This window comes from Sinocyclocheilus anshuiensis, unplaced genomic scaffold (genome assembly GCF_001515605.1).
Source record: "Sinocyclocheilus anshuiensis isolate Anshui unplaced genomic scaffold, SAMN03320099.WGS_v1.1 scaffold38, whole genome shotgun sequence".
NCBI lineage: Eukaryota > Metazoa > Chordata > Actinopteri > Cypriniformes > Cyprinidae > Sinocyclocheilus > Sinocyclocheilus anshuiensis.
Genome location: NW_015544213.1, coordinates 2,009,353 through 2,026,278, shown reverse-complemented (window position 1 = coordinate 2,026,278; position 16,926 = coordinate 2,009,353). Strand labels below are relative to the sequence as shown.

The following is a 16,926-nucleotide window of genomic DNA, read 5'->3' as shown; positions in this document are numbered from 1 at the left end:
TACTAGCGGACAACTACAGTGAATACTGTAACATTCGTTAAAGTTACTTACTTGACGATGTTGTGTCCTAAAATGCCTTGAAGACTCTAATTAATTCGCGCCCGCGAGCATATGCGTGTGAAGTGCAGACGTAGCTGCGGGAGAGGTGCGTCTGACTCCGGGCTACTTTTACACTGTTGCCACGGGTTATAATGCAAGTTAGCGGTTCTAAATTCACATTAAACCACAGCGTCATGGGTTTTTTGCTTTCATTTATTTTTGGTTTTGTGCTGGTATTGGTATATTTTGCATGCTAGTGATAGGAATCGATCCCTTGACGTGATTGGTTATTGGTTTGTGACGTAGCAAACCGTATTTCTGGGTCAGCCTTTGGGAAACTACAGTTTTAAGGAGAAAATACTCAGCAATGGTATTGATTAATAGATTGGCACATGGTTTGCCTAAAGGCATATTAAAAACACCATATAGACAAATAAACAACATAAAAAACTTGATTTTCACTACAGGGGGACTTTAACTTAAACTAAGATGGAAACTTGATTTCAAATATTTTTGTAAACTGAAATTGTTTAAAGCAAAGTAATTGTAGGCTTAACATTAATAACATTGGGTAAAATAAAAGTTAACTAAAAAGTAATTAAACTAGTATGAAACATATTATATTATTAATGAAAATATATTAATATTTTCTTTATTCATTGCACAAAATCCACATAAGAACAGAAAAACAAGCTATTTTATATATTCACTGCTGTTTTGAGTTAGCTTGACAACTAACAAATAAAGTTAGTAGTACTAAAAAAGTTAAGCTAAATAGAAATATAAACAAAATGGCAGCTGCACAGAATGAAATGACTAAAACTACATTTGAAATGAAAATCTAATACAAAATAAAGAATTAAAAAAAGCAACAACAAAAAAAAACAAAAAAAAAAGGGAAAATTAGACATGCTGTCTTGGCAAAAATTCTAAAATAAAATGGTAAAGTTAATACTAGAATTACTCAAACTAAAACCAAAATAAAAATAAAGCGTAATAGATATATAAAAAATAACAAAAATGGCATACACGCATAAAATTACCAAAACTAAAATTTAAATGAAAACACTCTAAAAACTTGAACAAAAAAATATCAAAGTTGCCTTGACACATAACTGAAATAAAAAGAGTTTAAGTTAGTGCTATATTTACTAAAACTGAAATAGAAATAAATTAAAGCTAAATAGAAATATACAAAGTCTAACAAAAATATTTAAATGAAAGCTAAAAATAAAAGTAAATTAGAATTTTAATATAAATTATAAGTGTAATATGTTATAATTAATATTATAATAGTAAATAAATATTATTTATAATTACTATTGATAAAATGTATGAATTGTATTAATATTTTATATTTACTTTATTATTTGATCAGAATCCACATAATAGAAAAAAATATTACAAAATATTATATATATTTATTGTTGTTTTGACTGCAGTTCACTGCAGTTAATATCTGATAAGAAAGGTAAAGATGCTTTTGTTAGATTAACTTTTGATGTTCTCTATATTTGTTTTGATGTACATGCTAGATGCCATGTATTATTTTATGATGATAAAGACCACAATGAAAAGCAGTCTTTGACTTTGTGTTATCCTTGAGAAGTTGAGATGAGTCTTGCTTTGATTGTCCAAAAGAAAAAGAAACATTCTTGTTGTAAATGAAATAGTTTTGAAACTATGAAATGTTGAATTCTACATGCATATATGTGGGAAAACAAAGCTATAAGCCACGAGAGACCACGTTACAGTGATTTTATGCCAGAAAAGAGTGTAATTAGGCATGACGAGAAGCTGAAAACCCTCTTAACTACTATAAAATCATTAGAATGGCCTCTCGGGGCTCATTGCTTTTATAAAACCTCAACAGCAGTAATATAAAAGATGGTAATAATTATGAATTAAATGCATTCATAGATGTTTGCGTTTCCTCAAAGTTACGTGAACTGTGCTTTCTGTGCTTGTTGCCGTGTTGCTATGCAGATTCCAGTGTGTTCTATGGATCTCAAGCAGTGTTATTATTGATAACTAACTCAAAAACTATTCAAATGTGTTTTTGCTCATTCAAATAATCTAAAATAATAAATAAATATTCAATGAAAAATGTTAAAACTTGAACAAAAACTGAAATTAATTTAAAGTACTAAAATGACTAAAACTAAAAAGAAATGAAAGCTAAATAGAAATATAAAACAATATAGGCAGAAGCACATACAATTACTAAAATTGAAATTTCAATGAAAACTTTTACAAATAAATGGATTTTAAAAACTTGAATGAAAATTAGAACCGAAATTAAATGAGTTTGTTAGTACTATAATTACTAAACCTAAACATGTAAATATATATTTTTAAAAAGTATAAAAAAGATTAAAACAAATAAATAATATAAAAAAAAGATTAATAAAAATGGCACATAACAAAATGACTAAAACTAGAATTTAAATATTTAGAATAGATGAACTTTAAAAACTGAAGTAAAATGAGTTTACGTGAGTACTAAAATTACTTTAACTCAAACTGAAATAAAAATAAATTAAAGCTAAATAATAATAATAAAAAAAGAAGAAATTGCATATGCACTGAAAAATTACTAAAACTGAAATAAAAGTAAAGCTAAACATAGGAAAAATACTAATAAAAATGACAAAAGCACATAACAAAACTGAACACATTGCTTAAACTGAAGTAAAAAAAACTGAAGCGAAAAAAAACGAAATTTAACAAAAAAGAGCTAGTACTTAAATTATTAAAACTAAATTAATAAATCAAATTATTGAAACTAAATCAAGTTATTAAAACTAAATTAAATAGAAATAGAAATATAAAAATGACAAAAGCACATACAATTACTAAAACTTAAATAAAAATATTAAAATAAAGCAAAATTGTAATTCATATCATAATAGTATACAAATAATACTAAAATAACACCGATCTTAGGGTGTTGCTATGCAGTTCTGCAGGTGTTCTGTGTGCTTGCAACGACTCGGCCATTGAGGATGTTTAGCTTGGCAAACACTACTAATAACAATCACAGCAAACAGACTAATGAACTCTATCATCTCGGTGCATTAACAAAGACTTTCATTTGCAAGTTGCAGGTGTGTGTAGAAAACGTTCAGCACTGGAGAGTTTTGATGCTGTTAAATCTAGCACAGATCATTTGCTTAATGCTGTAGAAATCCCTCAAATAATGAGAGGCCACAGACGCCCTCCACGTATCGATCCCAGTCCTCGCCGAGCGTGTTTACGCCGCTGGCACGGCAAGTGAAATGAACTTGACCCTTGACCGCAATCGAGTTCTGTGGATATATACCTGAGAGGGACGGCAGATAAACCGCTTCGTCAAGGACGGGAGGAACGATAAGGTCAGACAGGAGCTCAGAAGTGCCATTCGCTGGCTTTATCAGAGCGAGCACGAGATTTTCTAATCGTGTTTCTTAACAGCCCTCATCACTGCACGCACATCACCGTCTTCCTCCGGCTGATCTCATTGGCTCCCTGCAGGCACAGGTTATCAAAGCAGCCAATCAGAGACTCCTCCCCCTCCCCTCTGGCTCTCATCTGATTAAATAGAGAGTGGATTGTGAGGCGGGTGAATGTGGGTCACAGTACAGTAGCTCTTATAATTACATAAGCACTGATGAGATCATCATAGAGGACAGATCGGCCCCAGCGCATCCGGCTGGATAACATCCATTATTATGTGCTTCATACCTTATTCACTCTGACTCACTCTCATTTCATTCCCGTCTAAGTCACCTCTGTAGTGTACTGGCCCAGAAAGGTCAGTTTTTAGAAACTTGAAATCACTTTGACTATATTTGAAATATATACGCTACTGTTCAAACACTTGGGGGTCAGTAAGATTACTTTTATTCAGCGAGGTTTCATTAAATTGATCAAAAGTGACAGTAAATAATGCATTTATAAAGTTACAAGAGATTTCTATTTCAAATAACTGCTGTTCCTTCAAACTTTCTATTCATTAAATAATCCTGACAAGGTTTTATCTCGGTTTCCACAAAAATATTAAGCAGAACAACTGTTTTCAGCATTGATGATAATAAGAAACATTTGTTTATTGCAAATCAGTACATTAGAATGATTTCTGAAGGATCATGTGACACTGAAGACTGGAGTAATGATGCTGAAAATTCAGCTTTGCATCACAGGAATAAATTACATTTTAACATATATTCAAATAGATAATTAATAAATCAAATTGTAATAATATTTCCAGAGGTGTAAAGTATTGGAGTATCTTTTCGGGTACTTTGTAGTTGTACTGAGTATCAAAGATATTAGCAACTTTTACTCTTTACTTCACTACATTTTTGAATGAGTATCTGTACTCTTTACTCCACTACATTTGAAATGAGTGTTGCAGTTACACATTACATTTTGCATGGACCTAGCTTTTTCTGCGGCGTAAGGTATCTGTACTTTTACTCAAGTATGGTTTTTAGGTACTCTTTACACCTCTGAATATTTCACAATATTACGGTTTTATTATATTTTTATCAAATAAATGCAGCCTGGGTGAGCATAAAAGTCTTTCAAAAACATTAAAAAAATATTACCAACCCCAAACATTTGAACGGCCGTGTAAGTTTCCATGAATAAGATACAAACATTTTTTTTTTAGTAGTTTTTTCTTTTAAATAGGGCCTGAAACTTTTTTTTTTCCAACACATTGTTAATGGAATAAGGTGCTAAAATTTAGTTTGACTTCCTCATGAAGTCAAACTAAATATTATATATGTCAGCACTACAATTTGAGTAAAAATAGAGAAATTTGAATGAGATGCATGCAAAATGCACAACTAAATCTTTTTATTAATTATAATTATTTATTATGTTGTTATTGGTAAATTATTTAATATATTTTTTTAAATACTATTACTATTAAATATCAAAATGTCTCTGAAATATGACACTTATAATTTCTTACTGTTTTTAATTCTAGTTGAGGAGGTCTGGGGTTGGACTGGCCAAAGTCCCCTTTTAGGGTTTCTAGAGAAATTTGATGTGTTTCAGACCAGCTACTTTTCATGCTTAGTTAAAATTATGATATATAAAACTCTTCCAAATGTTTCTTATAGTTCTAACATGAGAAAACATGGATTTGTGCAGCTTAAGCTTAAAAAAAAAACTAATGTAAAAAAGTGTACTACATTCATGGAATCAAAGTTGATGTCAGGTTTATTATTTTTATTATCAATTTGCAGGAAAGTAATGGAGTAAAAGAAACAATGGTGCAGACGAATGTTCAGCAACTACAACAGTAAAATACACACAATAAATAAGACTGATGGAATAAACCGCAAAAAATGGTTTTAGTGTCATAAACAGCAGAGACGACGATCTTACTTCAAGTGTGCGCTTAAAAAGTAAAACTTATCAAAGGTAAACTCAGTCACTTGTCATTATTTTTAGCATTTTTGCATTATTTGATGGCTGCGGCGTCTCACTTGATTTGTGCGAGCTGTTGCTAATGTATTTGTAGCCCGAGGCTTCTCTTCCTGCCTGCTAGATTCCTTTTCTCATCATCTTTATACCTCCACTAATGTTGCCTGCAGTGAATTGAAATATTGGCAAGGCTGTTCATCATTCAGAAAGTATCTGTGGTTACTAATCAGTTACGTTCCCTTCATAGTTGTGTTCCGTGTCCTCATATGTTTGATTCATTGCACAGTTAATCAATAGCCACAAGAGCCAAAGCATTTTCCTGTACTTCAACCATTCTGACGTTCCCTCAAGCTGACGCAGCCGTTCTCGCTGGTGGAGCTTCTCTCTGTCGTCATTGAGAGCAGTTAGGAGCGACGGAGGCCTGATTACTGATCCCGAGAACAATGGCGCAGGATGAGCTCTCCAGCTGGATGGCTGTGTTCAGGCCTCTGAAGGCAGCACGTGACACACTGTGAAGCGAGGAAGCGTGATCCGCCGTATGGTTGCACGGCTCCGCTGGCTCGTACATGAACATGCGTGACTCTTCAGCAGAAGGGCTGGGAGACATTTCATTAGACACTTCATCACTGAGAGCCGAGGCTGTGCTCCATTCCAAACTGAATTCACGAGGATTTGTACATTTGAATTACATTGGAATTGAGGTCGCAAACTGGTTGCATCATTACTTTTGAATCTGAATTAAAGTAGAATTCAGACTCATTTGGAAATTCGAATTAATTTTAATGTTTGCTTGACAGCCTTGTTTGGAAATTTTGGAAAAATGTAAAATGTCTAGATCACTTTTATATATTTCATCATATTTAATATATATATTTACAATTTCTAGATAGATAATGTCTGAAATACCACCAATATTTTCTGTTTGTTTCATTATATAATTTTTTATCATATTTATTACATTTTGAAATATTGTTTATATATTTATAAACATATTGATAGAGATGTTGGGATGAGAGATGTTTGGAATGCATCTATACAGTATATTACATTATATATTTATACATTTCATTATTTTAATAAATTAACTTTTGTTTTATATATACACACATATATATATATGTATATATATATATATATATATATACACACATATATATATATGTATATATATATTATATACTATATATATATATATATATATACACACATATATATATATGTATATATATATTATATACTATATATATATATATATATATACACACATATATATATATGTATATATATATTATATACTATATATATATATATATATATACACACATATATATATATGTATATATATATTATATACTATATATATATATATATATATACACACATATATATATATGTATATATATATTATATACTATATATATATATATATATATACACACATATATATATATGTATATATATATTATATACTATATATATATATATATATATACACACATATATATATATGTATATATATATTATATACTATATATATATATATATATATATAGAGAGAGAGAGAGAGAGAGGTAGACATAGAACATAGATAATTTCTATTTCTCTTTAACTTTTGTGGACTTCATTTCCGTGAAATCATTGTGTTTTGAATGTCTTTTAATTGCAATCCAGTTCAAATTTATTTTCTTATCATTCTGTGAGATGTGGCCAATTCACAAATCCACACTCCTCGATTAAAAGAGAGCCATCTTCATTTCTGAATATTGCAGAAGCCTGCTGATATCATGCTGGTTCAGTTACTAACTTGCATATAGTGTTGTTTTTACATACGGTCTTTTCACAGTAAAGCCCCGCATCTTTATTAGGACACACTGTGAGAAATGTCTGTTGCTGTTAGAACTACACAAACAGCAGCAATGCTAACAAATGTCTCGCTTCTGTTCTCTTCAGGTACGACACCATCACGAATCAGTGGGAGACGGTCTCTCCGCTGCCCAAGCCCGTTCATTCGGCGGCTGCCACTGTGTGCGGCGGGAAGATCTACGTGTTCGGCGGTGTGAATGAAGCTGGACGCTCAGCTGGTGTTTTACAGTCTTACGTCCCTCAGACCAACACCTGGAGCTTTATAGAGTCCCCCATGATCGGTAGGTACATCGTTTGAACACCAGTTTGTTAATAGAAAATGAAAATGGTTCATTTGTGCATCTAAATTTTCACCCAAAGACCATTTGAAAACATGTATTTGTCAACATGGCACCAGGAGGTGGTTCAGTATTTGTGGTCTGTCTTCGTGAAAGGCTTTTATGGGGTTGTTTGCTTTGCTCAAGGGCTCAATCGTAGCAGAAGAACAGCAGGACTGATACGGCAGATTGAGACTCACCATCTTTACTTGCAGTAGGAGGTTTTCAGCCTTCAATTAGCTCAGTGATTGCTGTGCTAAGGCATCATAAAATTAATTTGGTAATTAAATTAAGTTGCATCGAGTACATAGAACTAGATAAACATGAAGAATAATTTCTTCATTTGTCCAATCATGAGCCTTTCACATGAACATCTTTAATTGTGATTATTGTTCATACACTTGAGTATATTTCCATGTTTGCTTTTGTGCGGAACACAAAATAAATATAAATATATAAATAACATAAATAATATAATAAAATAAAAAATATATATTATATTGTATTAAATTAAATTATATTTTTATTTAAATATTTTATTATAAATTTGGTAATAATAAATGCTATGAAAAAAAACTAATATTAAACAGCAATGAACAATAATTTGACAACATTTATTCATCTTGGTTCATGTTAATCTCAATTTCAAGTTTTATGTAAATATTGCATTTATGTTAATATATTTTATATTATTTAAATATTAGAACATTTAAATAATAAAATATTATATTAAATATTTTAAAATGTTTGTGTCATCTTTAAAATATTGTATTAAAATTTATAAATAATAAATGGCGTAAAAAAAACTGTTCATGATATCTAATGTTAAATAGTAATGGACAAAATATTTACAGCATTTATTCATCTCGGTTCATGTTATTTCAAATACCAATACATTTTTAACATTTCAATTTAAATATAAATAATTAAATGTATTTGTTATTTATATATTATTTAAATATTATAACATTTAAATACTACAATTAATAATATGTAATATTAAACATTTTTGTACTTACATATTTTATTGTATATTTATCAATAATAAGTGCTGTAAAAAACTGTTTATGATATCTAATGTTAAACAGTAGTGAACAATAATTTTACAGCATTGTTCAAGTTACTTCAGATACTAATGCATTTTTTACCTTCATATGTGTAACTGTGTGTCTACACAAGGATAAATTAAGGATAAAAACTGGCATGGTATTTAAACATGGGATGATTGAATAAGACTACCTCTTCCCTGGCAGTGTTAGTGTTTGGTTCTTTCTCACTGATTGACAGGCCTGTAAGTCTTTATTTATTTATTTAGTTTTACCCAGAATGAGATTCTACCATTGCATATTTCCCCTGCCGTATCTACAGAGGTAATGACCTTCCACAAAAGGCTTTTAACAGGTTCACTTCTTCAAGGTCCCGGTGTGATTCTATTGTTTGAAGACCTTCAGTCAGTAGTAAACACTACTGAGCAAACACTAGTTCAGTCAGTGCCAACAAGACAAGCTGTCAGTGAAAGTCGAGCAGGCAAAGTGCCACTGGAAGTGCATGAAGCCATGTGGATGGTGGGGAATTGATTGCAAACAATTGCTTGTACAAATTACACAAGATTGCAGGGCGTCTTTAGAGTACCGGCACATTAAAAAGTGATTCAGGGAGCCTCTGGACAGTCTGATGAGTTATCACTGAGCTGGCTCCCAGCCACTCGACGAGCGCTCACCACTGGACTCAGACCGTGTTGAGCTGCCTCGTCGACAGACATCCCTCAGTCTCGAAACTACCGGTACGAAGGGTAGCCAGTTATAAAACACGTTTAAAGCTTGCCAATTGGCCAGGCAGTAAATTGAGACGTCCGTCAGAGTGAAAAAGCGGTGTGAGATGGGTTTGACTGAAGTAGTCTCGCGTAAAACGCTTCAACTTGTTTACTGTGGACAGAAGGTTGTTGCCGGCGTTCTCACCCTATTTTCAGCCCACCTCTCTGGGAATGCTGCTATTCAAACAACTCTTTTCCCTTTCTTTCGTCTTTTAATAGCTTTTCTCTGCCGCATTTGAAAAATTGAGCGAGACACCTCTGCAAATCGGTGGCGCGAACTGTTGTTGTTGTCTTGTTTCGCTCTCAGAAAGCTGAATCTCTCATGTCTCCATTGTGCCAGATACAGGTCCCCCATTTGATCGAAACCTTGAGACGTCTTGCCGGTGGCAGGATTTCAGCATCAAAGAAGCAGACTGAGCTTTGGCGTCACACTCGAGGCCCTCGAGTAGCAAGAACGTGGGCCAAACCCAACAATGAGCTCTGCTGATAGCATCAGCGTTGGGTTTGAAAACGAGACAACAAACAGATAAACAGAGCATTGCGTAGGGTGAGATTAGGACTTAACGGAGCTGATCCTACGGCGCCGGCAACTCAAGCCGCTTGCAAGATGCATGCGCTCATGATGCAAACAAAGCACTCAGGGAGGCTGAATGAAGTGACTCGGCTCAAAAGCAGGCGTTTTTGTGAGGGGAATAAAGATATGTTCGAGGGGGGTGCCAAAACTATGCTCTTGTTACAGAAGTCGACGCATCCCCCTGGGTTATGCCGCCGATCAATTCGACAACGCTTGCTGTGACTGGAGTACTATAAAAAGAGGGCGTTATCTGCACTGTCACTCAAAGTTGAGCGGTGGGGGGATTTACTGAGAAGCACCTGGCAGTCATGCCGCCAAGCGAGAGCCCATCTCGTACTTCCTTTTCAACCATTAAATCCAGCCGCTGTTTTACAGATCGCTTCTGTGCTCGGCTTCTCAAGCGTCAGTCGAAGGTGTGAAAAAAAACTGAACAAAACCTTGAACGCAGCCACGTGAATTATTCATAGGTGTAATAAATTGGCCCAGCTGTAATCGTTTGGGAAACAATTTCTCTGTCAGAAAGCGAAGGCTGATAGCCTCTCTCTTGCATTTGGCTCGACGACCTTTTCAGTGTTCACGACCGTGAGTCGGGCTGTCAGTCATTTGCCTGCTCATGAAAAGATATGATTATTTCTGTTTCTTGGCCATTTACCCCATGTGAAGGATAGAGTGAGTAAAAGCTGTCGCGTTGTGAAGGGTCTTCGGATATTGCGGAGTTAATTTCCTCCGTATGGAATCATTAGATGAAACGGGCGCCATATTTCTGTTTGCCGGTATTTGTCATTCTCCGCTTAATAACGTAAAGCATTAAGGATACAGGGACGTGGGAAATGGAATGTGGCAGGAAACAGGTCAGGAAAATCATAAATGCATTACAAATGGTGCTTCTATCCAGATTTCGGAAGATTGCAGACTGACGCAGTCGTATACAGTACTGTAGTCCATAATCTACCTCATTAATTATCTGTCGTTCCACTGGAATCTTCCGAAAGAACATTGTGATAAGGATGTAGGCATCCCAGCAGCTATATAATTTACTCATAGCTCCAAAAAGCACCACACATCTTGCACGGAGCACAACGTGTAAGATAACGCGCCTTTATTCCCAGGCAAAAATTCATCTGTGGCCAGAACATACATCAGAGAAGTAACTTCTATCTGTCGTTCTCTTTCCTCCTGTTCTCCTTTTGGGCTATTTAGATAACAAGTACGCTCCTGCTGTGAGCCTCAATGGTTTTATCTTCATCCTGGGAGGAGCCTACGCCCGAGCCACCACTATCTACGACCCACACAAGGGCAACATCAAAGCCGGCCCCAACATGAATCACTCCAGGCAGTTCTGCAGGTTGGTCTAATGAACAGTAGATTGCGCTACACGATGCAATAAACGATGTTCCACATTACAAATGGTCTCTTGTTCTTCCCCCAGTGCGGCGATCCTAGACGGCAAGATCTATGCAGCGGGAGGGATCGTAAGCAGCGAGGGACCGGCGCTGGGCAACATGGAGACCTTCGACCCTTGCACGAACACGTGGACGCTGCTGCAGAATCTGCCGTGTCCGCTTTTCAGACACGGATGCGTGGTTATAAAGAAGTACATTCAGAGCGGCTGACGATGTGCTCGACTCTGGACTTCTCTAATGTCACGAACTGGCCTAAACCAGCCCATCGAGCTCCAACCAGCCAACCTGGGTGGAACACGGTCGGACCGTTGCAGTTAGCAAGGGATCCGTAGCGTAGCTCCCCCTCAGGTGTCGTGCCATTGGAACTGTATTCTAGGTCAGCCAAATGCATTATTTTTTAGTTGATGTTTTTCTCCCTCATGTTTCTTTGATAAGGTTCCCATCAAATCTCGTTTTTCATTGGTAGTCATGAGAATATGGGATTGTGTATCATGATCAGTTTCATCTTGAAGGGACTTCCGCAAGAAGCCAAAGGAAGACTATGCTAGTCATGTAGCCCTCCAGCGAGGGTCAGCGCTACAGAGAGCCGGGATTGAATGAAGGCCCTCCTGAACTCCAAAGCACAAAAATACCAGAACCTGTGATGCCCAGAGGAGTTTCATTTCATTTTGTTCTGTGTAAATCATTCCACCTTTTCTTTGTGGGTTTTATCCTCGTGTTTTATTCCAATCCACGACCCTGCAGCTGTGGCAGAATAAAGATGGAGCAAGATGGAAGGAGAAACTTTGTATTATAGGGAAGATATGTATATTTTAAAAACTAATGAAGATTGTGTATAAATGTTTTTAGAGAAAAAAAAAAATCAATGGATTGGACAATGTCTGTAAATCTGTATCCTACCGGAACAATTTACGTTATTAATGCTGAATTACATATCCAGAATTCTAAAGCAACAAGTTGACTGTTTATTTACATTTCACTCTTTTGCATGATGTTCTCACAACTTGGTCATAAGTTGTCATTTTTGGCTAACCTGTAAGGATTTTTACTTATGAAGCGCAATTTCTTTCTGAGTAAATGTCTATTTATTAAAGTTAGTTCTGTATTTTCCATAACATTAAAAAAAATGACGCCAGTAAATATTTGGAGCAACTTTAGAGGTGTAGTGGCAAAGCTGAATACTTTTATAAGTCAACAAATGTAAGTTATTTGTGATTGAAAATGTGCTTTTTTTTATTGGTCAATCTTACACTCATCCAGAACCGTGTGCTATATGCCATTTAAATTTTCCAATTTATGAACGCAGCATACCATCCAAAATGTGCCATAACCCTTATTACAACTCAAGACAGGACTCAGATTGAAATTGAAACACTAGAACGACTTCAATTTGCACCTTTTATTCAAGTATATCACAGCAGTTTATTTCAGAAATTACAGTAAATATATCATTTCACAAAAGGACTGCAGGGAAGGACAGAACAGTGTGTGGTTTTGATTTGTAGTAGTAAAAATAAAAGGGACAGAAATTCTGGTATTACGCAAAAACAAAATTCCCTCAACCTTGTAACTCATTAAGGGAAAAATATCTACTGATTAAATGGGGATTAACTAAAACCATCGGTTGCCAAAAAAAAAAATCTCCAACATTGAGCACCAACTTGAGAAACACATGGACTTATTACACCAAAAACAAAGGAGTTTAGTGGGTGGGTCTTATTTACCTACTTAAAGCAAAATGCTATTGTTCTATGGACTTCCTACCATCAGTCAAATAATCTGAATTAGACTCTGGTCAACTAAAGGAAATTAACTTTAACTTTTAGTCAAAAATATAGAACAATACCGACTTTCATGTCCACGTTGTAACATTTTTAATGCCGGATTTAGGAGTTAATTTTCTAAAAAATATATTAATGGTGCTTCTAAATGTGAAATTTCATTTCCACGTTACGTACTGACCACATTACATACTGTTTGATTCAGGGCCAATTACATTTTGCTATCAATTAGCCATAGGGTATGTCTTGTGAACTGGCATCAACTAAAGCTAATTTTTCCCCAGATAAATTTGTAAGAACAAATTGATCAGCATTACAGTAGTTTCTACAACACTACACCAGTTAAGCATGTTGATGGTACAACAGGTGACGAAGAGGGACCCGAAAATGCACATTAGCCGCATGAACCTCCCCCTCATCCTCTACAATAATATTTAAAAATTAAAAAGCATCATAGCCACCATCATCTCCACCCTTATGGAATAAATATTAATGTAGCAGAGACCTGAGACCAGTAAACCCAGTTTCTGAACGTCGTGCAACACCTGCTACAAAAATGTGCTACATTGTGTCTCGGCGCAAATTTCATGTAACAACTTTTCCAATTAGTTTCGGTTGAACAAAATGTTGAACATATGACGACTTTTTTTAATAATTTTATAAAGATCAAATGGACAGGCAATAGCATGAAGGAAAATGCGACTGTGAATTCAGAAACGATCATGAAATGGACTGAAGAAACACAAACATGGCCAATAAAATGTAAATCATGGGATGCACGTAGAAAAACTGAACTATACAGTAAATAACATTTCAGCTATATTACAATGCCATTTCTTTTCTCGGCTCAAACGCAGAACAACCCAAAAAACGAAATATAATGCAAAAATGCGAACAAAGCAGAGGATTACTGCAGCAGCCACATGACGCACTCATGTCGGAGAGGTGATCCAGTACCTTAGCTTGAATTTCTGAAGGGCGCAGTGATATTGCAGAGGTCAACAAATACGGTTTGTCAGTAAACAGGTCATTACTTTTGTCTCTTCGCATGAAAACAACTTGCTGAGGTAGCTGTGGTTCTGTCTCTCACACGCACTGCAGTAGTCCAAAGCTAACAGCTAACTCCTAGTTTGTTTGTTTGTTTTTTCCTTTCTTTTGCATATGTCTTAAAAAGTGTTATTTTCCTCTTTTCCTGTTTTTATAGCACCGAATCCTAGACAAGGTCACAAGGACTCTTGCACTTGGATCAACGTTCTTTATAAAGCTGAGAGTTAACAAAAGTTGAGAGGGAGAACTCGGTTAATGCTACTTACACAATGCCAAAATTGACGGAAATCAAGTTATTAATGCGACAGCTAATATTAGATCGCACAAGTTAACACAATGGAAAGGTCACACGGAAAATAAAAAAATAACAAAAATACAGTTATGCTTTATGTTAAAAAATTCAGCACTGCCTAGACTGCCATTTTAACGTCAACGCTTACATACCAAAACACTGTTATTTTTACTCCAATATGTGATGTTACAATAAAAATGGATGGCAAAAGAAAGCCACAATGTATGACAGAGCAACGTGACTCTCAAACCATGCAGATGTTGCTTGTTGACTTGAGAAGAGATTGGCAAACATACCCCACATTTTTATTGGTTTGTAGCCCTGTGGCTTGTCCATAAACATTGATAGTCAATATTCAGCTATGTTTTTCAGCCTATCTCAAAGGTTAAGGCACATGCTAGGCAGTGCAATCTCCAGATATCTACTCGTAAATCCAGTTATACCAGAAAAAAAGCCCAAAAATTAAAGTAAAAAAAAAGCCCATGAACTATTCCAAGGGGGGAAATATGCGATGGGTCTAAAATAATACCATTTCTCCCCAAAAGATCTATTTTAATCAAAATCTGTCCGCTTATTTTTGTTGGTTTCTACAAATAGTATAGTCTAAATAAGAGAACACAGTCTCATTTGTCACAAGGAAAAGTTGGTTTACAATACAGAATCCTTGCAAATCTTACAATTAACATCCAGTAGAAAACAACTCTAGACGTCCCTACAAAATGTGTTGTTTTTTTTCCAGCAAGAGTATCTCTATGTGGCTAAAAAGTGTTGATAATCCCAGTGGTGACAAGGTGTGACATCAGGGTGGATGTAGAAAGAGGGCGATGTAGTTTATTTCCACAGTAAACGACCAGCTGACTCGAGCTGTAGGGCATCACACCATCCATATACAGTTTGCCACTGCTGGTGAGAATCTGTGTTTATGTGTGTGTGTTTGCTTCCAGTAGACGGAGGCTGAGGTTGCTTTGTGACATCACACAATCTTTTATTATGTAGTTTGTTTGTGTTTTGTTTGCTTATTTATGAGAACAAGGAGCAGCAGACGAAAAAAAAAGAAGAAAAAACAATAGCACCCAATAGCACCAAGAACGATCAATTGGCATGTAAGCAAGTACAAAAACGAAACGATTAAAAAGGAAACCTCCAGGAGTTTTTGTGTTTGGTTCTGTTTCAGGTACCTGAGATGATAGCACCAAGGTCGCCTCTGTAAGTCTTTGTTTCTAATGTCTGCACCTTTTTTTCCCTTCCTGCTGTTATTTGAGACCGAGGCGTCCAGACCTGCTTTGCGTTAAGGACTTGGCTCAGAACGCCGGCCTCTCCCTCTTGTATCAAAAGACTCTCCGATCACGTTTCTCTCTGAAAGCCCTCTATTCATCACAGGAATGTTTTGAAATGTTCAACTTCTCCATCGCCTGCAAATCAAAAGACAGAAAACCGCATTGTTAATAGCATATTTTGTTAAATGTGGACCCAATCAAACATTATCACATGGTTATTTTATACACCTGTCTTTATATACCATTTTATTGGATGTGTTTTGCAAATGAAACCCAGAAGAACTTCAAACAAAGCTTTGAAGGCCATTATTTGGATTAGATTGGATTTTATCTTAAATATCAGCTTAAATATAAAAAATCTTTCATTTTCTATACACTACAGTTCAAAAGTTTGTGGCCAGTAAGATTTTGTAATGTTTTTGAAAAGTCTCTTATGATCACCAAGGCTGCACTTGAGTGTCACATGATCCTTCAGAAATCATTCTCAATTTCTTATCAATGTTGAAAACTTTATATTTTTGTGGAAACCCTGATAATTCTTTTTTTTTTGCAATAATTATAGAAAGTTCAAAAGAACAGCATTTATTTGAAATAGAAGAACATATATATTTATTATATTAAAAATGTACGTACGTATGTATATATATATATATATATATATATATATGAAAAATTATGCCGCTATGTCACGCCGATAAGAGGAATAGGTTAACTCACATGTGCTCAGGGTGTGCTAGCAATTAGATCACGTCAGCAGTGTGGCTCATTCATGAATCAAAGTTTTGCCTGAATGGTGATTAGATTCACTGTTTTGGATCGCTGAATTTAAACTGAGAAAGCACAAAGAATGACGCGTTCGGTGTATGATAGAGTAAACAGTAATAGCACGTGCAGTGGCAGCAGTGACAGCCTCCCCCAGGTCCTAAAGCCTGCTTAAGTGAGTTTTAATTCCGTAGGGAGCGCTGTTGGCCTACTTCTAACAAAATGAAAGCAAAATACACAAATAATATTTAGACTGTGTTTCTCATTAAATAAAGCAGTAATTGATGCCATAAAATCATGAGTATGTTTTGATTTAAAGGTCAGAAGCTATAGCTTACAT

The 16,926-nt window shown here is 35.1% G+C and overlaps 2 protein-coding genes across 5 annotated transcripts in view; one reads left to right on the top strand and one right to left on the bottom strand.

The window, feature by feature from the left end:
- The window catches only part of LOC107697176 (kelch-like protein 29), a 296,880-nt gene extending 284,503 nt beyond the window's left edge, over positions 1-12,377 (top strand). Inside the window, exons 13-16 of the mRNA XM_016497849.1 lie at positions 7,408-7,601; positions 11,225-11,369; positions 11,454-11,803; positions 11,940-12,377. Coding sequence (XP_016353335.1) covers positions 7,408-7,601; positions 11,225-11,369; positions 11,454-11,637 — 523 coding nt within the window. The 3' untranslated portion in view covers positions 11,638-11,803; positions 11,940-12,377. The remainder of the gene's footprint in view (positions 1-7,407; positions 7,602-11,224; positions 11,370-11,453; positions 11,804-11,939) is intronic.
- Positions 12,378-13,136: 759 nt separating this feature from the next.
- The window catches only part of LOC107697175 (ATPase family AAA domain-containing protein 2B-like), a 150,478-nt gene continuing 146,688 nt past the window's right edge, over positions 13,137-16,926 (bottom strand). For all 4 annotated transcript variants that reach the window (XM_016497846.1, XM_016497845.1, XM_016497847.1 and 1 more), the window contains one exon: positions 13,137-15,959. In XM_016497846.1, the coding sequence (XP_016353332.1) occupies positions 15,915-15,959 (45 nt within the window). In that variant the 3' untranslated portion in view covers positions 13,137-15,914. The remainder of the gene's footprint in view (positions 15,960-16,926) is intronic.